The sequence below is a fragment of the Vanessa tameamea genome, chromosome 6 (genome assembly GCF_037043105.1).
Source record: "Vanessa tameamea isolate UH-Manoa-2023 chromosome 6, ilVanTame1 primary haplotype, whole genome shotgun sequence".
NCBI classification, from domain to species: Eukaryota; Metazoa; Arthropoda; class Insecta; order Lepidoptera; family Nymphalidae; genus Vanessa; species Vanessa tameamea.
The window spans coordinates 11,627,845-11,654,444 of NC_087314.1; the positions used below are offsets into that span (position 1 = coordinate 11,627,845).

The 26,600-nt window shown below is 30.3% G+C and overlaps 1 protein-coding gene across 1 annotated transcript in view; it reads left to right on the forward strand.

Annotated features, from left to right (window-relative positions):
- Window positions 1-26,600, forward strand: part of LOC113396341 (serine/threonine-protein kinase DDB_G0283821) — a 153,343-nt gene that overhangs the window by 105,680 nt on the left and 21,063 nt on the right. The window contains exons 4-6 of the mRNA XM_026634240.2: window positions 14,326-14,423; window positions 19,825-19,985; window positions 24,714-24,904. Of these exons, the coding sequence (XP_026490025.2) occupies window positions 14,326-14,423; window positions 19,825-19,985; window positions 24,714-24,904 (450 nt within the window). The remainder of the gene's footprint in view (window positions 1-14,325; window positions 14,424-19,824; window positions 19,986-24,713; window positions 24,905-26,600) is intronic.

A 26,600-nucleotide genomic window follows, 5' to 3' on the forward strand; every position in this document is an offset into this window, starting at 1 on the left:
TGGATGCTTGAAAAGAATAACTTACATCTATTTTATTCATATCGATGTTGATATATTTGTATAAACACGTTGCAAAATACAGCCTGTTTGCTTTAACCAGAGAGCGTTAAAAAGTCTAATCCCACGTTGTTTTACCATAAGGAGTTTAAAATTAGCACGTTATTTCGCAATCTGCAACGAACTTTTTCATAGAATCGATATAAGTAAAACTTGCACACACTAATAAACCCACACATATAATAAACAGACCCCACGCACCTACATCCATATACTAAATTTTATCGAGTTTCCCAAAGTCGTTGAAGTAAAAATATAAAAAACAAATTTATCCTAACCGGTAATAAAATTTTGCACGGTATAATAAGCTTTTATCTAGTGTTAAGTAAATTAGTATCCCAATAATAATTTAATTAGTAACATTTGACGGTGTAATGAGTTTCATAAGAAATACGTTTAAATTATTTGCACTATAATATAATCATAGTCTTTTCAAAAGATTGATTGAATACAAGTTTGAAAAACAAACAATCAACATCTGAATTATACAGACCATATAATAGTTCAGCTTAATCAATAATACAAAAAGATGACCCAAAACACGTGATAGATGTCGATAACGCTATGTAGAAAGTAAGAGCGATAAAAAATAGGAAGAAATTTCTATTAAGTTAAAAGAAATGATAACGAATACATCGCTAACAATAGAATCAACCATCTCGCTCCAATTCCCATTGACAGTGATAGTTTCTAATCCTAAATCATAATGAGCATATCATATTCACACACTCGCGAAAACATTCCCCTTATTCCGTCCGCAATTACATTGTCTCATCGCTAATTAAGGGAAATATGCTATTAATACAGATGGAAGTGCTTGCTCTTACTCTTATTCGTTGTTATTTTTCTTATCAGTTCAACTACTATTTAAGACAATGATGCCTTTTCAATGTTACTGGTAAAGCTTTGGTTGTCAAAATAGATAATGTTCTATAATAATCCATCAGTATTTACTATCTCATTATTAACTCTGATTTTTTATCTTCGCTTTAATTGCGTATAATGGTTACTAAGTTAAATCTATCAATCACTTCACTGAGTTAAATAATAACGTTCAAGTTGACACGCGGAAAGAAACGTATTAATAGAATGTGGGAGTACGTACAGGAAATAAATAGAGATTTTGATAACTTGATTATGGATTGTACTTTCTACTATATCACGCTCATTGAACAGAAGATTTAATGAACAAAATAACACGTCAATTACGGCATAAAATTGCAATGTTTTAAAATTAATTTAATAACGTCAATACTTTATTTCGTTACGTTCTAGAGAGTTTAAGTTTAATTCAAAAAAGACGGAACCTATTGACTGTTCGGATTTGTTTTCTTCTGAACAATAAAAGGTATTTAGACGAATTTAATTTCATATTACAATACTTTTGTGATATCCATGATATTCATAATATTATTTATATTCAGGTGAAGTTTGAGTTTGACAACGAATCTCGAACATTAACCTTGTTGATAGAAGAAACGAAAGTAATCTCATTGTTGTTTCCGCGACCTGAGGTCAAAGATCTGTCACCGGCCATCTGTAAGGTCTCTTCACATTGGATCACGAATCGACATCACGATATAATTTCACGAAGCTCGTGTCACGGCGCGATCTCAAAACGATAGCGGCGGATCGCATTCAAATTGCCGTGAATAATTTGGAATTGGAACTAAAGGTTATCTATATTCAAGGACCGGCATCTTATGGTACGCATTTCAATGTTGTAAGTAATTACATCCTACGTTTTAAAATTAACTTTAGTGCAACGTTGAACCAATGATTTTATAATATATTTACTGCCCAATCGAGGCTATTTAAATGTCCAGTTTTGCAGCATTATGAAGTCAGTGAGACTAGAAATTCTTCAATTAATGGCAGCGTGAAGTAGAACACACCCACGGTCGCAATTAAACTACTATATTAGTATCTAAAAGTAAAAGTTTCTTGTGAACTTCCGTACATTAAAAGATTCTCAAGTAAAAAGTTGGTAACATGAACTTTTTTAATTCTTTTGCACGGTACTGTTTTTTTTTTGGTTCACACTCAAATCTAAGTTTGGGTCATTAATAAGTGGATTAACTTTCTTAAAAGACTTACATATGCAATCTTGTTTGTATAACCTCAATTAATGCTCTCATTGATTCGAAATGCAATACGCACTTGTATTTATATTTTTGCAATATTTTATTAAACTATAGCACTTATGTGTGGGTCAAATTTTGTAATTAATTTTAACCTAGTTCCACCCAACAGGTTAAACAAACACATTCGGTCTTAGTGACACTATAATCTTGTACAAATAGAAAATTGTATTAATTTCAGTACTTTTATTTAATAAATAATAATTTTCAAAAAATTATTTAAAATTTATTTCCGTATATTCAAACCAAATATATTTATGAGTAAATGCTAATGTAATTCAAAAGATTTATTTTTGTTATCAAATAGCAATGACTTAATTGGAACAAAGATCATCATATCTTTTAAATAGATTAATTTATATACTCTTTTGCTTTTTTCGTATTGTTTGTATTAAATTAAAGTTTTATATCAGACTCAAATTCAAATATCTTCATTCAAAATAGAACCTTACTTTCCTTACTGATTGTCAAAATCCTACAATCGGTTCGAAAAGAAACACATCAGACTAGAGAAGAGCCGGAAGAAGAAATTTAGCAGGATTTGTTATTGTCAAGAAGTGGGTTTACAATAATTATTTATTTATTTTTTAATCGGCTTGGAAGCGATTGTCTCATTCCCGAGGCGTGCTATCATCTATGAAGTCGATAATGTTATAATAACCTATAGAAATAAACAATCTGAGCAACGAAATAGTCTTATATCTATTTACATTGTTAGTGAATAAGCAACATCCGTGTTGTTAAAGATTGTGCGATGTTGGCGATAGGAATAATAATTTCCCAGTTAATCGATATTTGTTTAAAAACCACAATAGGAAAGTGTCGACAGCCATCTGCCGCGGGTAGAGAAACTTATTCTCATCTCATTAAACGCCTCCTGACCTTTGTCTAATTGCGAATTGTTTGTGAGGTGAAACTGAAGGTCGGTTTATGTAACAGGTTAATACTATTGAACTTTGTATTCTGTAACAATGTTTGTTAATGTGTTTTTGATGTAAGTTGTTTTCGATGTGGTATTACAGTTTTGTTGTCGATTCTTCAGTTGAAGCAATTCATTGCTAAAAAAATGAGAGAAAGCCTATACACATCAAAAACTGTACTTATTGGATCGTGTGTTATGCTAAAACATTTTATAATTAAACTTAAATTAAATTTTGTGTAATTTGTTAAATTAAAGTCTTTACTGCTTATGTCATGATAATTAATTATTAAACATTTGTTTCCTACCGCAATTATTCTCAACCTCTTTGGCCTCAGAGGAGACATAATGGCAGGATGAAATTAATTCCAATCTTTACTTAGTCATGATTTTTGCTACCGGAGAAGCATTGTTTGAGTAATCACAGCTAGATAAATGTGTATCATTAAAAGGCTTATCATCTAGTCGCTTAATGACGAAGTAAAATGACTCAAGAAATTAATAGTCAACGTTAAACAGACTTCACAGAATTATCTCTATACGAATAGCAGTCGTGTCGCAGCCTCTTCTTGCCTATATTGTTGACTTTACATACAAACTTTTGACGACTTAACACTCATAAAGGTAGTAAAAAACAGAACATTACTTACTTAACAATCAAAATAGAATTTATCGTTAAATAAGTCGTTTTAGTTTAAGTTTTTCTCGAGCATTTTGCTATCCCCAATAAGCATAAATTAAGTTTTAAAGGTTGATTTTAAGAAAATGGTTCTTTACAAACTGTGGAATTATATAAAAGTAGCGTAGCGTGTAACATTTTAAAGGTTCAAAGACATCACTTTTGTCCATTGTGTACCTATACGATAGCTGTAAGACTGAGAAAAGGAGTCATGAGGGGTTTTTCTTTGTGATTTATGAGTTAAATATTTTTAATTTTTTGATTATCTTGTAAAGAAGGTTTTATCATTATAAAAAATACACCTTAAAAAGTAAACAATTTAAACGCAATCTACATTAAAAGATGCATACGTTTAAGAGTTTTAAGAATGGAAATGTAGTGACTGACTTCCTTGTGTTTTGCACGCAGAGACGCCTAAAAGTGTTTCTTGAAAACTTGTCTGTCTCAAGCATGTGTTGTAAACTTGGTTTCTAAGTTGACATAAAAATGCGTTCCGTTTTTGTCACATGTCTCCGTTTAGTGAGAATAACATCGAATAAATTTTACATTACCGGTGTTTGTGACGATGTTTATTACCGATAATTGTATTTGATAGGTTTTAAATTCGCTTAAGAAGAATTTCGAATAAATAACATTTCATTTTAACATGCAGATACATATTGGCCTTTACATTTTGCAAGTCAAATCGGTTTTTTTAGAAATCATAACATGATATATACAATTATACATAAACGCATAAAAAAATAAAAGGGATGAATATGTTGGCGAATTTTAACATCTCATTGGTAAAAAACAAACTGGAAATCGAATCCTTATTATATACAATACACGTAAACATTTAGTACGGAAAACTAGGGACATATATATGCATGCATAAAAGCTTTTAATTAAATATACGTCTGGTTTAGTTAAAATAGAAAGTTGTAAAACATGCTATTAAGCCATTACTTTAATAAATATAAAACATATTTTAAAATAAAACATACACATAGTAATTCATGCATATTTATAATAAAATATTTGTTATTAATAACAAAAACATGTGGTTTCGAGTATAGAAATATTGACATCCCATCTCATAATCATCAGAACGCGGATGTCCTAAGACTTATGAGTGCCTTCAATATGAAAAATATAACGCACGTATTACTATTTGATACTGAACTAATTAATAAATATTATTTTTTCGTCACTAAATTCTATCCCAACTGCACTTCTATATTAGAAATGCTGCAATCGATATTTTAATAGATAAATTTTAAATTGATCGAAATCGTTTAAACATTTTCGAATTATTCATGCCCACTGGAGGGTAATAGAATCGTTTATCAGATGAAAGCGATTTACGTGATTATATTGAACCCGTTTCAATCGTTTTTTATAATTCTTTAAATGATACAAATCTATTATATCTAATTTCGACTCTATGCCTGTAACTATTAGAAAATTTTACGTAAAATGCGTTTATATTTAGTTGATAACAATTTAGAGCAAGCTTTATACGGCAATAGTTGGTGGTAGCGGTTTGTGCAAGCTCGTCTGGGTGGGTACCATTTACTCATCAGATATTCTACCACCTAACAACAATACTCAGTAGTGTTGTTCCTCTTATGGTATTAAAGGTGAGTGAGATAGTGTAACTACAGACTAATGCACATCGTTTCCAAGGTTGGTGGCGCATTGGTGTTTTAAGGAATAGGTAATATTTATTAATTATATACGGCGCTAATGTCTATAGGCGATTGTGACCCGTTACCTTCAGGCGGCTCCATATACCAGTCCGTTAATCTATTTGATAAAAAAAAAAGATACAGAGCAATTCTTGTGTACAAACATTGACGATGTAAATAGAGAATGTTTGTGGTATCGATTTTGAAAATATACTGTGTATCAATGTCAATGTCAATGCAGCGTAATTACGAGTATATGTCTACAAAATATTCATCATTAATTAATATAACTAATAGTTACGCCACAGCAAACAAAACGATTGATTCATTCAATTCACAATCACGAATCTAGTTAATTCGCGTAACTTTCAAGTGGGAATTCATATTAAAGGTTATGTAGTACGTTTGAATAAAAAAATATATTTATCGATATCGATAAAGTGTAGAAAAATATATAGTATATTTTTTTTTTCGTTCAAAATTTGATCGTCAGTCGTTACAATAATTTGTATTTGATAATTTTCAAGATACATTACGATACGATACGATATTTAATATATCTCCTAAATATTTAATTTTTACCTTTTTTCGGGTTAGTTGTCAAATATACTTGCAATAAAAATAATATTCAAATTGAAAACAAAACACTAAAATTCTGAAACTATATGAGTTATCCCATCACCATCAGAGTTAACGCTATTGAGGTTTGACGACAAAGACGTTCAAGCCGATATTGGCTACAACTGCACTCTCCATTCACTCACCTTCATAGCTCGACAGGATTGGAAAATTATGAGGAACAGAATCCCGACGAATTGGGAAAGGAAACCCGACGTTCGATTCAATAAAATTTGTACTCAGGACTTTATGACCTGTAACCGTACCTGTAATCTAAAATTCAATGTGGCAGTTATATAGTGATTGATTAATTTCTTAGGCTACAGGTCTCATCATTTGCAAGTATACGATATTAAGCACCCATTGAAACACAAATAGCATGGAATCAGCTCGAACGTCCATTACGAATTGCTAATAATTAACTTAGGTGTCAGCCGGCGCCTGGCGGAGTGCTAATGATTCAGTAGACAGGATAATGACATGTGCGGATTCAATTCGCCCACGATACAATGAAATATTTCTTTGTATATTCAATTAGGGTTTAACATTCTCCGTTTGAAATATTTTTGACAGTGGGATGATTCAGTTACCATCTTAAATGTTTTTTTTTTTAACTCTACTAACACTCGCGCAGAGTGAAAAATATAATGAACAAAATATTTTGTTATATAATGATTTTACAATGCTTAAAACGAATAATTTAAAAGCATTACTCCTGACATTTTCGTTTACAAATACTTCAACTTGTGGTTTTAATCCAATAAAAGTTGGTTCTATCAAGAATTTGTCGACTTAATGCACGCTAAAAGCTTTACCAGACAAAAATATCATTATATTATTATTGTACTACCCTTAATGTATTTTGAATAAAAGGCAAGTGCTTTTAAAATTAACAAATATGAATATGAAAGACCATAATTTTGTTTAGGCGGCTAGACATATCACGCAAACACATTTGTGAATTATTATTTAAAGGACCATTTACACCACGATATTGTTTAATGCGTACAAATATTATATTTACTGTAGAAATGTATATCTGATTATAAACTAAGGAGTTGAAAATATGACTAGAAGAGAAAAACAAGATTCGATCAAATGTGTGTGCAAAATAATTTATTAACTACCTAATAAACAATAACGTTTTAATCTTAGTAATAGAGAAAAATAATAAGATACGTTTATAGATTTTCAATAATGGATTTATTTTTTATTTACTTACATATTGTTCGAAATACAAAAAAAGGGATCATAAATAATATAAGGTTTTCTTATATTGAAAATGTGGAATATTGGACTGAGAAAGTAGTTTTTATTATTTATTATTACTTATTTTTTAAATTGGCATTCGAAACATATTATTTTACTCATATAAAAAATATATATATCGGAAAGAAACGCTCTCCAAGATCTCCTTTTGTATATAGAATACACTATATTTGAAAATGAGTCATGCTAAGTAACAAACGTCAACAATGTTAAGTTTGCAAAGTTCCCCGTTGAAAGACGTAAATTAAACGTTCAGTTATCGAGTGAAGTGTTGCGTGCACGCCAATACCTGAAGACGGATAATAGATTAAAGTTAAATTTTTATCAAACCAAGGAGTTAAGGATATGCATATTTTACTTTAAACACATATTACGATAAAGTTCTTCGGACTTTATGTTCTACTACAAATGATAGGATGATATATGCTAAAGCTTTTTGGCTTAGTGATCGTTCCCTGACATTAATCTTTAGCTTGTAAAAGAAAATCATTTATATATATTATGTAGTTTTAAGTGTGCTTTATACAAGGAATTAATATCTGTGATTCTATTTGTGATTTATATAACAGATAATTAAAAATAAAGATATAATGATCATAGATATTATAATACATAACACATTTAAACATTGTATATACTCTACATATCGTAAATTTATGTTTGATGGCTAAATATTAAAAAAAACAAAAACTTTTACGTATCTCTTAAATAATAAATATATAATAATTGAATAATAGAATTTCAAACATTATACAATCCTACATCTTTACACTTAAATAACTCTCTGTTTCAAGTCAAATTATAACCATAATTTTCCATAATATATTGCGACCCAAATACTGTAATAAATCAAGTTATTAAATCCGTTAATAAATAATGATTAAAAACTGATGTAGGTGTGTTATTAATTTTTCGTATTATCATCAAAATGACCAGCTTCGTGGACCTTGGCTTAAATCATGAATCTGGCACATCGCGAACTTGTAAATTTATCGTTAAATAAGTATGAAATTATTCTTGAGTTATTGAATTGATGCGTGAGAAGAATGGCCTTGAATAGTCAATAATTTATTCGAATTAAGCGAGATATTATGAAGAACTAGCAACAATTATTACAATAAAATGAACCTGTAAAAATTCTATAAAATAATCATTAATAACATTATTAATGCAATTTTTCGGCTTCATTTAAATGATAAATACTATTAATTATTACAAATGTATGCTAAAATATTAAAAATAGTAAAAATTAAGAAAGAGTTTATTTTCCAACATTTATTGTCTGGGTAGGTACTACCCACTCATCGTATATTCAACCACCAAGGAGCAATATTTAGTATTGTATATTCCGGTTTGAAGGTTGAGTAAGACAGTCTAACTACAGGCACAAGGGAAAACAAGGACAAGGGAGGCCCATTTGCAAGTTCGGAAAATTATAAACATAAATGAAAAAACCGTAATGGTTGTCTGTGGTTGAACTCGCTATTTTTAATTAATATTTCCGTATTCTAATCAGTGTGCTATCTCTGCTCACTTTTTACAGAAACACTATTAATTCATTACACATCGCTTGTAATGACGTAATTAACGTAGCAAATGTTACTGCAGATTGTCTCATCTTTCTACATGCACTTAACCGTAATAATGGACCGCAAACGGCATATGATTCTGTCTTTAAAACTACAAAATGAAAAAGAGTGGGTACGCATAAAATCTTATTTTTATCTTTTTTTGCCATCAGCTTGATCGTAAAGTTTGCTATTTACGATGCACACGGGACACCCACGTGTTGATGTAGAGAATTAAGAAATATGCGCATAAGGTGCAATTTAAAGTCATATTTAATGTAAGATATTATTTCTTTTCTTAGCTGCCATTTACGATATGAGTATAGCCCATGTTGCTAATTATTACATATCCATATGGCTATTGATCGACGTGATTTTTTAATGACCCAGTGTATTTATAATTTAAAAGGATAACAATCAAGTGTCTCTCTTAGAGAGAATATTAATCAATAAGTACCTCATATAATAGCCGTATAAAAACAAAGATATCTCTAGGTATTCTTAAATTATACAGAAACCGACAAAATAAAAATATATAAACAATTAAACATTCTCAAGTCTATTGATTCGTTAATTTATCTAGAACCTTTGAGTATTTGTCATAAGCAAAGATCGAAGCTCGTCATTATTAAAAATAATCGCAGAGGTAACTGCAACATTTTCTCGTAAAAACGTTGTTTTTTACGATTAATTTTTAATATATATATTTTTTTTTTATAAAATATGTCGAAAATGACAGCGCTTTTACCATAATTATTTTTACATTGATTTATTATAGACTCGAACAAGAATTTAAACGCTGTGATCATGAAATATTCGCAAAAGCGCAGGTATAATTTATCAACATTGTGTGGTGTTTGCCGCAACCTTCGATAATCCCACACATTCCATGTCCATAAACGAATATATTCGTTGAGCATTCGGCGTCTTTACACCCACATTGCTGTTAACTGCTTTTATTGAACTATCTCGAACAATTTGTTGCGTGGCTCCGAATTGTCGGAATTGTAATTATTATGATTATTTAAATTAAAACTTAGTATTTTTGGCATTTATGTTTACTTACTGTGTGTGTGGTTTCGGAATATACATACATACTAATATACATTAATTCCGGTAATATGAGTCATTTCTTTTATACCAGATTATATAGAACGCAATTAGGAAAAATAACATCACATCGAGATTATCATTGTTATACATCACCATCAGTAATCAAGTTAAAGATTTAGACATTTGTCACGATAGGCGCCCTCAGTTCAATCGAAAAATAAAGAATTTTATTTGTGCTTCTTTCTAATGTTATGGGATGTCATATTTTTAATACATATTGTGCAATATGATAGTGCATGGTGAGACTACCTGTAAGTAGTAGAACTTTTGCCTAGATTATTTTGATGTAATATTGTATCTACTGTTGATTGTCCTAATGAACATAAATAAATAAAAACTATAAACTAAATATCACGGATAGTTGTAAATAGTTTTAAAGTACATAACATAATTAATTGATTTTGGCATCGTCTTACTTAAACACTTTCCGACGCCGGCGACACTTGGCTCGGATCTAGTGCTCTTATAAGCCAGATTTAGGTTACCTGAGTACTGTTATGCAGTTCGTTATCAACCGGTTCAGAGGACCTTCAATTTTTGTTTTTATCTCTACGTAAGTATTTCTGATGGATATTCTTTTTTCTTATATGATTATATTTTATTATTTTTTGTGACTTTTAATACGGTTTACAAAACCTGTGTTTTCTTTTAAGGAAAGTTCATTTAACATGAATTTCCAAACAAATTTTAAATCATTACTTATTTGTATAATTTCATTAAATTCCATATATAGCACATAACAGACGAGTGGATGTTTTGACGACCTCCGTGGTCGAATAATGCGTACACCGGTTTTAATGGGTACGCCATTCCGAGGTCCCGGGTTCGATTTCCGGCCGAGTCGATGCAGAAAAAGTTCAATAGTTTTCTATGTTGTCTTGGGTCTGGGTATTTGTGGTACCGTCGTTACTTCTGATTTTTCATAACACAAGTGCTTTAGCTACATTGGGATCAGAGTGATATATGTGATGTTGTCCAATTTTAATTATATTATTTATTAACGATTTATACAAATGAATGTAGGAGTGTAGTGTTTAGTATTGTTGTTATAAATGTACCTTTTATGTAAACGCTTGTAGTAGTGTATCACACAAGACAAGAATTCGTTTCCTACTTTTACTCAAATCATTTTTTAATATGCCGATGCTGTCTTGAAAATCTATAATTTAATAAATTAGCTTAGACATAGTTGTCATATATGTAATATGTGTCCTATTTCCAAAAGAAGTCTACTCAGTTATTTCATATTTACTTTTCATGGCTTATATTTCGCAAACATAGCAGTATGGGATTGTTGTTTAGAAGTTAAACATAACGTTTATTTGCTTATTGCTATAGACTTTAAGTTTTAAAATATTGTACATAGTAATTGTTGATTTTTTTTAATTTAATTTACACATACACATAGGCACCTAATGGAAATTTACACAAATAACTGTTATTAATTAGGCCCTTTAAATACATCACTACTAAGCAAAGATCTCAGCGTAGTCGCTCAGATATAGAAGAAAACATGAAGCTGTGTCTATGACAATAATATTAAATAACCTTTAAAAAATTCAAATTAATATTTAAGCAAATTTGGTCCATGCTCTTTTGAACGTTATAAAAATATATAAACTATATTAGACCTTTATTTTGTAATACATATAGCTAACCTCATAACATAATGAGAACAGATGAAACCGCAGGCAAATACTAGTTTGAACAAGGAAATACAGTAATAATATGCCGTGAAACGCTAAGCAAAACATGTCGCTACGGACAATTTAAATACGCACAATGCCCAAAGCCTACGGTGAATGCGCTAATACTCGATAACTGATCCGTCTGACCGATTCGCCGCTTAATTTGCACAAGAAATGCTTGCACGTGTGTGCATACGATTTGAAATAAAGAGACCAGGAAGTACAAGATGATAATTATTTACTAGCTTGTATTTACATTTTTGTTTGCGGAAAATTTAATTTTTCTAGTTTTTTTTTATGATTAGGCGAACAGGAAAATGGGCCACCTGATGGTAAGTGATCACCACTGCCCATAGATATTAGGGCTGTAAAAATATTCTAAGATGTTATATACCTTGTCCCTGTAGTTACACTGGCTCACTCACCCTGCGAACCGGAACACAGTATTACTAAGTATTGCTGCTTGGCGGTGGAATATATGATGAGGTGGCCTATCCAAACCCTACCACCAAGTAAACGTCATTCAGTACTGTTCTTAAAACGGTCACTCTTTGAAAATTGTGAATTTCAATCGGTCAAAAAAATACAAATATTCTGTATTAATATTATTATAAACGCTTTTAATAGTCTCACTTATTTGCTCTGTAAATTTACATAATGGATATATAAATTATTCATAAGAGAATCAAAAGCAGGATTCGCCGAAATAAAGCGTCCAAACTGGTGTTATTATGACAATTATAAATATATTTCTTTAAATTTTAGCCGCTAGCATAATATTCTGATTATCAAACACAAAATTTATATTATTTAATTTTTTTGTGCAGCGTTTAATTAATGTGAAAAAAAAAGTATTCGTAAATTTAAAATCCTTTGTATAGCGTTAACTATCAAAAGCCGATTAATCTTTCCATGAAAAATATACGCATAAAATAAATGCAAATTACACATACGTGTGAGATGTGAACTACAAGCGAAAGTAATTAAATTAATAATTAAAATGTATGTATTTAATAAAGTCCTTTAAATTCTAATATGCAAAACATAAGTTATATGTTCTTAATGACGGATAATAAAGTAAAGGATTAACTGTTAAGTTTCTTACCAATTCAACTGGGGTGAATTTATATCTGAAGCGATGGTAATTATTTGTTTATTTTCTTGTAATATGGTGACTTAAATATGCTTGTAGTTCATTCGTAGAATATAGAAGTTTATAATATATAAATTTACGTATTTCCTAATCACAAAACATATTAATAGAAAAACCAGTCAACAATTATTAGGTTTCTACAAATTGAACATTCTGTAGGAAGGTAATATTTATGTTCTGAGTCACATGTGCTTAACCACGTAGTGAATTATTAAATAAACACATCTCTTAACAACATTATATTTATTTTATTACAAAAGTGAAGTCGCTACCGAGCTTATCTTGCGCCACCTTAACTTGGCAAGAGTCCAAAGCGGACTGGGAGTCCGCAGTGGCATTGTGAGCGCAATTTATGGACGCCCGCACTCCCGATCCCACAGAATATGAGCTGGTGGCGTTTGAACATGAATAGCTTAATGAAATCCATCCAATGTTTACAACCGTGCTATTCGATTTTATGATATGAAGAGGTTATGTCAATATGCTTGACATACCTATTTAGATTATTCACCGAAATTATATTTTAAACAAAGTTAAAAAGTATAGTCTAGACTATAAATTCAAAGTCGTTCTTGTGTTTCGTAAATATATTCAAAAATGTCCTTGAATAAAGTTTTATAAGCAACATTATGTTTCGCAAGATTAGCATATCCATAAAAGTGCTTTTCAAGCTCTTTTTTAATTATTGTCTAATGTTGACGGCTCTATAGTCATTATAAAACATTGTTATTAATAAAACACTTTTCTTAACTGTCGCTTATCTCTGTTTATTTAGAATTAAATTTATGAATTATACTTCAATATTAAATTTGCGTAAAAATATGAAATTTACTTCGAAATAGATCAGCTTCGATCTGTCTTCGAAATTTCAAGGAGATATATATTAACAATTTCGCCGCTTGAAATTACAATGTATGAGATACTTCGAGCAAAGAGATGATTAAGTGTTAACATCACTTAAATTTTGAATTAGTTTCAAGTATTCCAATATTTGAGTTTGGCTCCCGTTTAAAGCCCTTGAACATTCTAACTTCATTTGCAGATTAAATACTACGATAATACGTTTAATAAACTGAAATTCATAAACCAATATTAAGTATTTAAATGCTATCAATCTCGTCTTAGTTATCACTTATCAGTTTTCTGTTTTTTTCGATAAGTTAATACGATTATAAATGAGTTTAACAAATATAATCTAACTTGTATTTTATTATACTCTTAGTTGTCTCGCGCACTAAGAAATCTCGTAAGCACGATCGTCACTCACCCATACTAATGCATGCTTATATTCGTACATCGAGCGATTTTTCACTATATATATATATATATATATTTCTTTTTAACATACGATTGTTATTTTTTTGTGTCTCTTATCTTCAAAGACGTATTAACTAAAACTGCGGTTTTTATAATATAAACGAACAATTTGCATATCTTTGTTTTGTTGCAGGTGACATTGAGGACTGTATCGTGACGCCGGCGTACCAGGGGCAGTTCACGCCCTTACCGGAGGCGCTATGCGATTGCATTATGGACCTTACTTCGCAGGTAATTAAGGCTATACTAATAAGAAGCTAATTTTGTTCCGTATTAACAAAGCTTCAACTATTATTATATTGTTTAATTTATTTTAATGTTTATGACACAGTAGATTTTAATGCTTCGTAAAAAATTGCATACAATTATTTTGATGGTTTAATCATCATTGAAATAAATACAGAAGTTATTATAAATTTCGTATTTTAAAGCTGCTAACCTCTTTAATATATATAATTATGATATATCAAGGATAAGCCGATTACTAGTATATTTATAAATATGTAAAAATAATTAACCTGCATTAGAGAAGCATGAACCCGCTCCTCCCCGTAGTGGGACATTGTCAACTGTTACTTTTTTCTTCTTCATTAAAGGAGAAAAAAAGGATACCTTATATTTTTTTAAATTATTACAACTAACGTTTTTTTAATAAATCTCACTCACTGGTATTATGCCCCAGTGAACTTGTCTGGGAAAGATCCAACTTGGCAGCTATTCTGCAACTCAAACTCGCCCGGTAGTAGGACATTTTTGTGTTACTTTACTTTATTTAATATTAACCTCTGGTCGTGATTACAGAACACAGGACTCATATTCTCTCCGCATTCCAATAACTAAAGTGACCGTTTGCATATTAAGGACATTGATTTTAAATTCAACCATAACAGGATTTTTGAATTCCGATTCCGTTGAGCCACCTAATACCGGAATGACTCTTGGCCATGAAATGTGGAAAATAAAAATAACATTCCGGTTTCGAGTGTGCCAACCTGCCTCGCCGCATAACTTATGTTATGGTTCAAGTTATAAGTAAATTGCTCTTATTTATTTAATTATTTATATAATTTCATTCATACAAAATACATAGCCTTAAAATTAAACAATATAAGGGTTACTACAAGTTGTGTGCTCCTTCAATTATAGAAGACCACAGCATGCACTATTAAGCAAAAAATATTTAAATTCAATTAAGATAAAAGGTGAAAAAATTATACATAACAGTAAAAATCAAATATAAATTAGAAACTTAAAATTATGTTGTTTAATAACATAATATCGCATCAGCGATCGTGTCTGTATATAAAAAAATGGCATTTCGTGATACCAATGACTATATAAACAATAGAAAAGTCCAACTTTGTCTATTGTTCTGTGAATTATTCATTTTTATTAACTTAATTCAAAAATATATGTACCTTTTAATTGCTATCAATTTAATGTACATGGAATCGAAGTCGTCAGCAAATCAACACTTTCAATAAAAAATAAATATCTAGTCTTAGATCTTGTGATTTAGACCACACCATTTCAATCGTAGTCTTTTTCACGAAGCATCCCTAAATAACGATGCTGTGAGGTCAGCTTTTGTGCACGCCGTGTTTTATGGCCAGACGCAATTATAAACTGTACACATATCTGTACATATCCTATTATTAAAGATACATTCACATGTTTAAGAAAATCAATATAATCAATTTATATTGCATTAGTGAAGTAGTACATAACTATCTATACTTGATCTCACTTACATTTTATTTTACATTTCTCTGTGTTTTCACGTAAGCATTGTTTGCTGTGTAAATGAATAATACTCGACAATTCATAAACCATAATAATAAAAGATATTATTTATCTAAAAAACAACATTAACTTAAAAATATTTTTGTATAAAATTTATAAACAAGATAGCCCAATGGGTAGAACACATAGATCCTTCCACAAGATTTAAAATCCGTCCTAGGGCTATTGGTCTTTTATTGGTCACACGTGTTCATAACCACACACTTTGGTGGAATAAGCTCCAAGCATTCTCCTTAAAAGGAGTCCTTTCTCAGCTTTCGTACATTCCTTATTAGTTTCTTTATAGTAGAAGCTAATTTATGTGTGATAATAATACTAATCATACCAAATAGCCTACCTGTCCTACAAGCTAGCCACTTATCATATGTCATTTTTAATGAAAGTAATAAGTATTTTGACACTTATCACTTTCTCCGAATTGAGAGAAATAATTTTTAAACCGATAAATGTAAATATGCGATATTTTCGTTTCAAATATTTATTCATAAATAAGCTTATCATCGAAGTATTCTATTAGCCTTAATTTTATTTAACAAATGCCTGTACTAAAAATGCTTGTTAAATCCTTGAAAATTGTCGCTTACAATATTCAACCTCTGAAAGTCGGAAATAACTATTCGAATGCGGTTAACGATAACGGATTAATAAATAATTTATTTTGATCAAGCATACCGAGGCATAATTTTGTAAATTTGTCGAACCCTTTCGTAATCGAATACAATCATCGTCACAATAGAATGTCGTTAGCCGTCCGCAGGTCTCACTCTAAATACCAAATGTGGGCAGGAATTTTAAGCGAATTATACAACGTTTAGATTTTGCGATATCTGTTTTGATCGTTAGGAAATATGTGTCAATTAAAAACCTAGTTTTGTTCATATAGCGGATCAACAGTTTCTTTATTTTTTATGGAAATACTAATTGTTCTGCCTGGTTTTACCCACATTAAACACCAATACTTTGCCTGAGCGGGTCAAAGATTGATTTGATTTTGGATTAATTCTGCATAATTTTTCAGTAAATGCATAATGTGAAGGAAAAAGGTTTTTTAAATCAAACTAGATCGAGAGTAGAGTAGATCTTGTAAGTATCGCGTTCAGACAAACAAATTCCTTACCTATGTTCTCATAGATACGTTAAAAAATATATTTGCATGTTCATAGGATTTGTTATACTTATAAAATACATTCGTAAGAAATATCTTAATTGTAGACGCAGATTCATTTGTGATAAGGCATTGCGATTTATATTAGAAATAATAGATAATGTAAGTACATTTACAAATCTATTTTAGGATTTACAACACACGATTCCGATACGATGTTTCTTCACGCATAACCGCATAATGTAAAAGCCACTAATAAATTAACGTTTACATGGGCGGCTTACCAGGGCGAAGTAAATCACAGCCGGTTTGTCACTAACTAAGGCGGACAATTTAGGTGTTTTATTCAAATTAAATATGCAATCTATATGCAATCTTTGTCCACGCACCTTTCTCTGGAATTCGCCATGTCCTTATCGTGAGAATTGATTGTAACCTTTAGATTTATCAGTACTAATTACGTTAATTAATTCGTATGTGCTGTCGCTAGATATTATCCACTAGGAAATAATTGTAAAATATATACTAGGAAATAATTCTTCCTTATATTCTAAAAGTCTATACCTATATTAATAGAGAAAATAATTTTCAAACCAAATATAACAAATCTAGGTTTGCGTTATACTAATAAAGTAGCTAGGAGGAGGAAAACGAATTTTATATGAAACCGAAAAATACTTAATAAAAACCTTTATGAATGTGACTCATAATTACACACTCATCTTTAATTAAATTATATAATCGCAATTAAAATAATATAAATATAATAGTGTACTGTGTTGTTAATAATATTAAAATAATGAATTTCAAAAAATTAGCAAGTTAGGTATAAACGATTATATTTGCCATTGCAACGGAATATGATGATATCGAATATACTAATTCACAGTGTTAACGGGAACATCATTATATTATTGATCTATTAAGGCTTTCTTCGTAAATAGACGATTTGCTCTGTTCAAAGTCAACCAGCTGTTAACTATGTCGAGAATACAACCCAATTACTAGTAAGCTTAAGTTAAATGAAAATCGTAATGATTTTAAAATTAAATTTCTTATAACTGTGTTAAGCTGATAATTTAAGTATTAAATTATATGATCATGCGATATTACCAAAATTAATCATTTGCTATACTTACTTGCTTAGCGTTAATATAACACGTATCTTTTATCCCGTATGTTGCATTCTCAATAAACCTAGGTATTATGATAGAGATCAAGAAAAAATATAATATTAATAATGACTTAAAAATAAATTTATATTTAGAAATACAAAAAATATCTAATTGTTCAATTCAGCTTGCAACTGAACCAGTTTAATTGCTCAATGAACACTTACAATGACATGCACAAATACACATCTAACGCAATATCGTGAATTAATATCTGTCACAACTCGCATTCTTCTTGCAAAAGGTCGAAGCAACAATGACATAAAGAGATCAGTTTTAAGTGTATGCTAATATATGACTGTCATGTTAGTCTAATGATTCCACGGTCCTGGGTTCGAATACCGGGTCGGTATAGTAAAAAGTTATTGAATTTTCTGTTTCGATTCCTCCAATTCTCAGTAGCAGCCCGAAGTATCACATCATCCGCTATAAATAATATTCAATTTTATTCCTATTCAGTAAATAGTTTCTTTACTATGTAAAGGATAACATACTCATAAACATCGCTGGGCATTTAGCTATCATAGAAAGTAAAGAAAACGCATTCAATAGTCTTCCGTTTTCACTGACGTTAATTTTTGTATAAATAATCTTTTAATCCAAAATATAAGATTTGTCTATTGATGAATTGTTTTTTTTTTGACAGGATTATTATAGCAAACAAGTATGACCAAATTATATTTATATGTAATCATAACGAACTATTGAACACATCAAAGTTATCGTAATATAGTATATCCGGAATCGAATTTACATATAGATTATATCAAAGACTTTATCTTAAGTAATGTGTCAGTACGCATTTCTTAAATACTCTGAAGATCAATTCCTTTATCGTAGCGTCCAAGGTGATCCAGATAAGATTTCATTGATCGATGAAGACATTACAATAAAATCTTCTCAAGTGTTTTCTTAAAATAAATATTGGATTACGACGTCTGAACGTCAAATTTTATAAAGTGCGTAAATTCAAAATTACACTTTTTTTTTCAAAAAAACAAAGAGAATCTATTAATTTCAAAAGCTATCAGCATTGATGCACTAAGGTGAAAAGTGTAAAGTGAGGGTTGACATCCGTAAAAGTCTGAAAATTTTACGAATTTATTTTTATAATACACGGCGTCGACCCGAATGAAGTTTGCTTGTTAATTCCTTGCTCTACAAGATTATTTTTAAAAGGATAACTGATATCTTCTAATATGGCATTTCTCTTATACTATTAATATATATATATCAATACATATAAAATTTAAAGAAATCTAAAATGAAACTTTTATTTAAATATCACTTTTTTTTCGTTGACACTAAAATCTCAAAAAATCATGTGGGTGCAATTTATGTATCTATAATATTTACTTTCCATTTGACACTAATTTATATGCGATGGAGGATTTCTAGTTAAAAAAAAATCAAACGTTCTAGTGAGCACTGTTGTGAAACATTGATATAATTATTCTTTTATGTATTATTCTTCAAGAACTTCAAATACGTGACCGCTTTAAATAACGAAAAAAGAAATGTTTAGTTACTATTGTATGTTTTATTTTTGCAGGGGCAATCCGCTACATTAGAAAGTATAAGAACCTCGCTATCAGCAAAGTTTCCGTCTATGCAGACCCCATCACAAGAAGTGGTGTACGACACGCTAGCCCAGTTAATGCAAGAAAGAAAAATATACCAAACCTCGCGAGGATTCTTCATAGTAACACCAGAGTAAGTAAAAACATACGTAAATTTTTATGTCAATATGAATACCTATTATAAAGTGTTAACAGATAAATATTTCTGAAAACACTATTAATTTGCCGATTTGTAACGATCATATATACATATATAATATGATAAACGCACGGCTACTGAAAAAAGAAACAGTGGTAGAATTTATACGAACGACTTTAACGCAACGTTACTTGTAATTCAATTATCGGTTACGTACGTACTGAGTGTACTCTCTTTTACATCTATCACATCGCTATATCGATAAATAAAACCACCTTAAAAAGATAGCGAGTACCAAGATAAAAAGGGAAAAAGTAGAACAGTACTTAAGTAATAACAAAAAAAAGAGGGCGTCGTAGTAATATCTAACTTACATAAAAAACATATCTAACTTACCTTTACAGATTTGTTTTTGTTTTCTCATTCGTAAAAATAATGAATTCTCACAAACAGACGTTCTTTACGACCCAAAGAATCAGTATAAATAAAATGCATGAACTGAATGTAAAATCGATTTCTCACCAAACTAAGATATTTCTTTTCTCATGGACAACTAACGTTTAGTAATCCGATGATTCACCGTACCATTTTAGGATTTCGTCTGTATTTGCGCAAAACTGAACGCACGTTGCGTATGAATGAGCCGCAAGTTCGGCGCCAATCTGGACATGGCCATTCCAACATAGCTAAAATATTATATTCTAAGTATTAGAAATAAATACATTTTAAAATACAGACATTAACAGCCTATAAATTTTCCAATGCTGGGCTAAGGTCTCCTCTCCCTTTGAGAAGGTTTTGGACCATATTCCACCACGCTGCTCCAATGCTGCTTGGTGGATACACATGTGGCAGAATTTCGGTGAAATTAGGCATATGCAGGTTTCTTAATGTTTTCATTCACCGCCGAACACGAGATGAATAATTATAAAGACAAATTAAACAAATGAAAATTTAGTGGTGGGTTTGAACCCGCAATCATATGTTAAGATGTACGCATTCTAACCAATGGGCTGTCTCGGCTCTCAGTGCATACATAATGTAAGTTATTATAATACTAAAAGCTTAAAACATTCTTACATATAAAATGGAGATTAAGCAGTTAAAATATGTATATTTATTTTGTAAAGTAGTAGTAACAATAAACATCATATTAAAATGTCTCGTATAGTCTTGATCATATAACTAGAAAAACGACTTGTAATTTCAAATCATTATTTGAAAGCGATATTATCATATCTCATTTACACCTTGAATAACTTAGGTGCTTAGCTATTAAACGGTACAAAATCAAGATCCAAACTCGATAATCGTCAACATCAGTGTTAACACGATGGAACTGTACAGTAATTGGCGAGTGGGCGTATGCAAATGGATTCCAATACACGATTTGACTGTTTAATTGTTTATTAGGGAATTATTCAACACTTTCACGAAACGACGATTGATGTTTGACTATTATTTTAACAAAAGATCTTATTCTTTTATTTTAAAATGAATATATAATATACCTCATTCAAATAGGTTCCTAAAGAAATTTAAGGGGTTAAATTTATAAGATTAAATGTAAATCTACGTTTCTTAATAATATCTTATAAATTTAATTAGATGGAATAAAAAAATATTAACCAATGACATAACATCTGTGTATGAAATTCATATCATGCTCTGCAATTGGAAAGGGTGAGGTAAACTACACATGTCTGAAGAATTTTCAGCACGTCGTGGTGTATTAAATTTAAAATTCTTATTTGTCCAGCTGTGAAAGATATCTTCTACCAAGTGTACTTGTTATTACTTTTTTATAAGGATCAATTCATTTATAGTCGGTCAGTTACTTAAAACGAGCTCTATTTTAAATTAACAAGATTGTTTAAAATTCACAGTCTTATAATAACATCTATATTAATTTTTTTATTACTTTGAAGGGCAATTATTATACTTCAAAGTTAGAAATACTATTAGATAATTGTCACGGGGACAAAAAAAAATTGTTGGTTGAACAAGTATTTATTAAAAAAAATATTTTCTTGAAATAATTCCATTAAAAAAAATATTATAAATTACACAAAGAAAATCAGGGGTGTGGGCCGTTGACGGTATCTGGTCATGAAAGGTAAGGTACTAACTAAGTAAAGCATCAATACACAATGTAATGTATATCAACCATAATTGCTTAGCAGAATGTACTATTTTAATTGAGCATTTAAATAATTAGCTTTAATTATGAGTTGGCGTTCGTTTTGTTTCGAATTTAAAAAAAAATAAGCAGGATAGTGCAAACCCTGAACGCAGCGTCCAGAAATGAAATGAAACTGTTGTTTCAATGCAAGAACAAAAGCAGTGCAAAGCGGCAATCAACGACAGCAGCAGCAGCAGAAGCAGCAGACGCGGCGGAAGCAATACTGGATAAGCAGCAACACTGGATAAGCAGCAATTCCTCCACAAAACAGCAGCTCCAACTCAGCAAATCTCTTCATTCGAGTCCACCAAGCAATATTATTATACTTTATTATATATATATATATATATATACTTTGAAAATTATATTCCAATTATATATATATATATATATATAAACCACTCCCTGTGAACAAAACAACTTATTACCTATCTTGCGTAAGCACTAAGAAGGTCCTAAGAATGCCCCAGACACAGATACGAGCAAGAATAAATTATTTAAATTGAATAATAACTCAGAAGATTGAGGTTATTAAATTGGATATTTTGATAAGTGCCAAAATATGGGAAATTATTGCGTAATTTGCAATAATACGATATAGAAAAGCAAGAACTATATTTATATTAACGCAATCATGTCTTTAAACGATTTAAATCACCATAGGATTCGACTTAGGTCACCCAGTACATGGACAAGGTCTATGTTCAGTTTTTGAGTAAAATATGAGAAAATGAATAGAAATTATTACTGAGCCATGTAGGATATTGATTATCAAAGGTAATTAATGCATAAACTCACCTCAGGAGTGTTTAAATAAATGAAAATTCGGCAATACTTGTCAGATATTGCACGTGGCCGGTTTTTGTACAAAGACTGGAATTGAACGAAAAATTGATTAAATATCACTATAACCACAATTAATCTGCCTCGATTAAACGAATATAAATTGTTTTACTTACGGTTTAGTAACCTGAACCTGTCAAAAATGGAAACATATGATGATGACGTAGGTAACCCTCCGTTTATATATAATTCGTGTATAATCTGAAACGAATGTAAAAACCAATATACGAAATGTAGAAATAATATATTATGTATGGCATATAATAATATATGCCAATATTCTGGAATATTGCCAGATATATCGTGAGTATATTCACTGAATATACTCACGAAGAATAAATGATTTTATCGTTTTAAACTGACAAGCGTCGGTAGGTGACCGGTGCCTGCACTACGATAAAATGAACGACGTAGACAACGCAGTGCTGCCATCTCACAAAACGAACAGATAATAAATATAAAGACGATTACGATTCAAAAATCGAAGGTTTGTTTAATAACCGATAAATGATCATTACGATAAATACAATATTTTTATAAAATTAAAATATTGAAAAAAATAAATTTATAGGGTTACATAATATAGAAAGACAGAAATCCATTTAATAATCTTATAGTAAGTGTTCAATAATTTAGTATATTAAGTAAGATATTTTTTTCGGTTATTAGACACAAAGTTGAATAAAAATATGTATATCTTAATTATTTTAAGCATAGAATAAAACAGAGTAAGTACTTTAAATGTCAAGAAATAAGAATTAATCATTACCACACAATGTATTTACTATTTACATCTCTGCAAAATAAAAAATATCGTTAAAATTCATGTCATCTTTAACTAATATCAAGGGGATATAAGGTATTTTAAAAATTAACCAATTAAAATTGTTCAGTATAATTATTCAATACGATTTTACCCAACAGGATTGCAAAGATTAATTAAGTTCGCTTGAATGGATTAAAAAACCTTTACAATATTTACATCGTATTAGCCTACAATATTGTTAGAGCCAATGATGGATGACACGTGAAATAAGTTGGAGATAATTCAAAGAGTAAGGTCAAAACAATTTATAATCGGCATCAATATTATAACGTTACGTTTGATTCATTTATTATGATGTAAGAGAGATAAGAGAGCTTGTAAAGATTGGTCAATCCTTGTTTATTTTGTAAGAACAGGCGTATGTTTTATAAGAGTACGAAATTTCGCAATAAATTTTAAAATGATAAATGATAAATTTTAAAATGATAAATAAATGTATGTTGATAAATTATTTAATATTAATTAAGCGATTTTTTCGTACCATACTTATGTTTTGAAATATCATAGATCATTTTGTTTAAGTTTATATTGCATATATAATTAAAAAGACTTCAGTTTTTATTTTTATACTAGTAATATACTACTTAGGTACGTTCTCTGGGTAGGTACCACCCACTCAACATATTTTCTATCCCCATGCAGCAATTCGTAGCTTAATTTAAAAGAAGCTTGAATGATAAGTGAGCCAGAGTGACTGCAGGCATACTACAAAGGACGAAATCAGTTGTTATATCTGATTTCCTTTATTTGTTACATCTTCTTTACTTATAAAAATAATCAATTAAATAATTGAACCGTGAACAAAATCAACTTAATATTCATAATTAATGCTAAGATAAAAAATATAAAACTTTCACGTAACCATTGACAGGCGTCGTCGCTCCCGTTCGCGCTCCTCCTCCCGTCATCACTCAACCGAAGATGAATGCAGCTCTCCCCGTACAATCCTCATGTCAGATCAAGAAGCTCTTCACCAGCTGTACGGAGAAATAACCACCGTGCGAGATGGGGCAGTAACGCACCAATGTGTGCAGACCAACTTGGCTGATGTTATATGTGGAGGTAACGTATAAAAACCTAAATTAACTGTCAGAAATATATAGTATTTTATTTTAATCTTTCTTATAATATTAAGGACAAGCATATTAAATTAAATTTATAAGTGTTACGATTTTATGTCTTACTTAGGTTTATCTTAATCAAAACATATGTCAGGGTGCAACAGTATATAAAATATGAGCAAAGTGTCTAAAAAATGTTGTATGAGAAATGATAACTGCCAAAATTCATTTGTATAATATTGCCAAAAAACTTCACATGAACAGGCAATTCGAAATTAAATAGTTATTATAGGTCAAGGAAATTCAAGAGAGAAGTCAATAGTTAAGTCCACGAAATTGTGCCTGGCTGATCCACAAATCTCATAACTGCAAGGTACAGTATCCTGAAAAGCCTTCAGTGTTCTTGTCGATAAGACCTAAAATCCTCTACATCTGCTGAAACAAAACAAAATGTAGGACGGCCTGCAGTGCCCTGATTCACTGTCGCATTGCTTTGGGCTTCCACAATTTCCATTCGTAATTTATACTGCAAGGAAGTTTTAGATTGATCGCTGAAACAATCTTTATCGTGGACGGTCGCCATGCGAAACTAATAATCTCCAAAAAACTAAATTATTTCTATAATTTTTATGTAATATTTTAATTATTTTTGGGAGAATTAGAATTTATCGACTAATCTTATAAAGCTCTGAGCTAACTAATAAAAACAAATGAATTAATGGATACTATTTATAAAGATTGATGAAAAGGTCTGTTGACCTGTTAGTATTTATTTAGAAATTCTATCGCTCATTCTAACATATAAGAGTATATACAAAGATTACCGTAACATTGGCTATATTAAACGATAAACATTACTCCTAACCAGCGTAGATATACTACAGATATCGTATTAGGCAAGTCCTCTTCGATGTAAGATGAGCTTGTTCAAGCCAATTTAGCCATAACAGCATTGAACTTGAAGATGGTAATCGTATGCACGTATTTCTCTAGTTTTATAACAAGTTGCCTATTAGGGAATGTGGACCAGTATTCACCCGTTACTCTATCCTTATACGGAGGAAGGCACTGACATTGTATCTTTTTATGCTTATCAGTAAATAAGATAAAATTAGATTTTGCAATTCCATTTCAGTTGACTTTTGTATTTTAAATAATTGGATAGATACAAGGTTGTTGGACAGTTCTGTTTTTTTCTTTAATGGTTGGTATAATTGTCTAAGATCCTGTTTAGATCTAAGATTGTTCGTGTCTGTGGTACAGTACACAGTAATGGATTCATTACTGTTTATATTTCGAATATGTTTATATATTTTGTCTTTGACATCAAATATCAAATATCACATACACTTGTCTTTATGTAATAAAATTGGATAATATTTATGTATAATAATAATAATATTCATATATAAAAGTGCTTGTAACGTCCGTTCTGTGCATCTTTCTTTTAAACCATTCAAGTCACCTTATCTGCAAAACGATGTGTAAAACCCTATGTTTTTCTACATGCTCCTCAGAACAACTATTTGAGAGCCGTGCATTACTATTTTTTAGTTCTTATTGCTTTCTGTTAAAGGTGATAATTGCTTGTAACTATATATCTAGCCGTGTAAGATTGATTACAGTCGTTTCCTGTCCCATACGAACTGGCTTTCCACTGATCTCTTTACTTACATACTGGTTTTAAACGACAATTT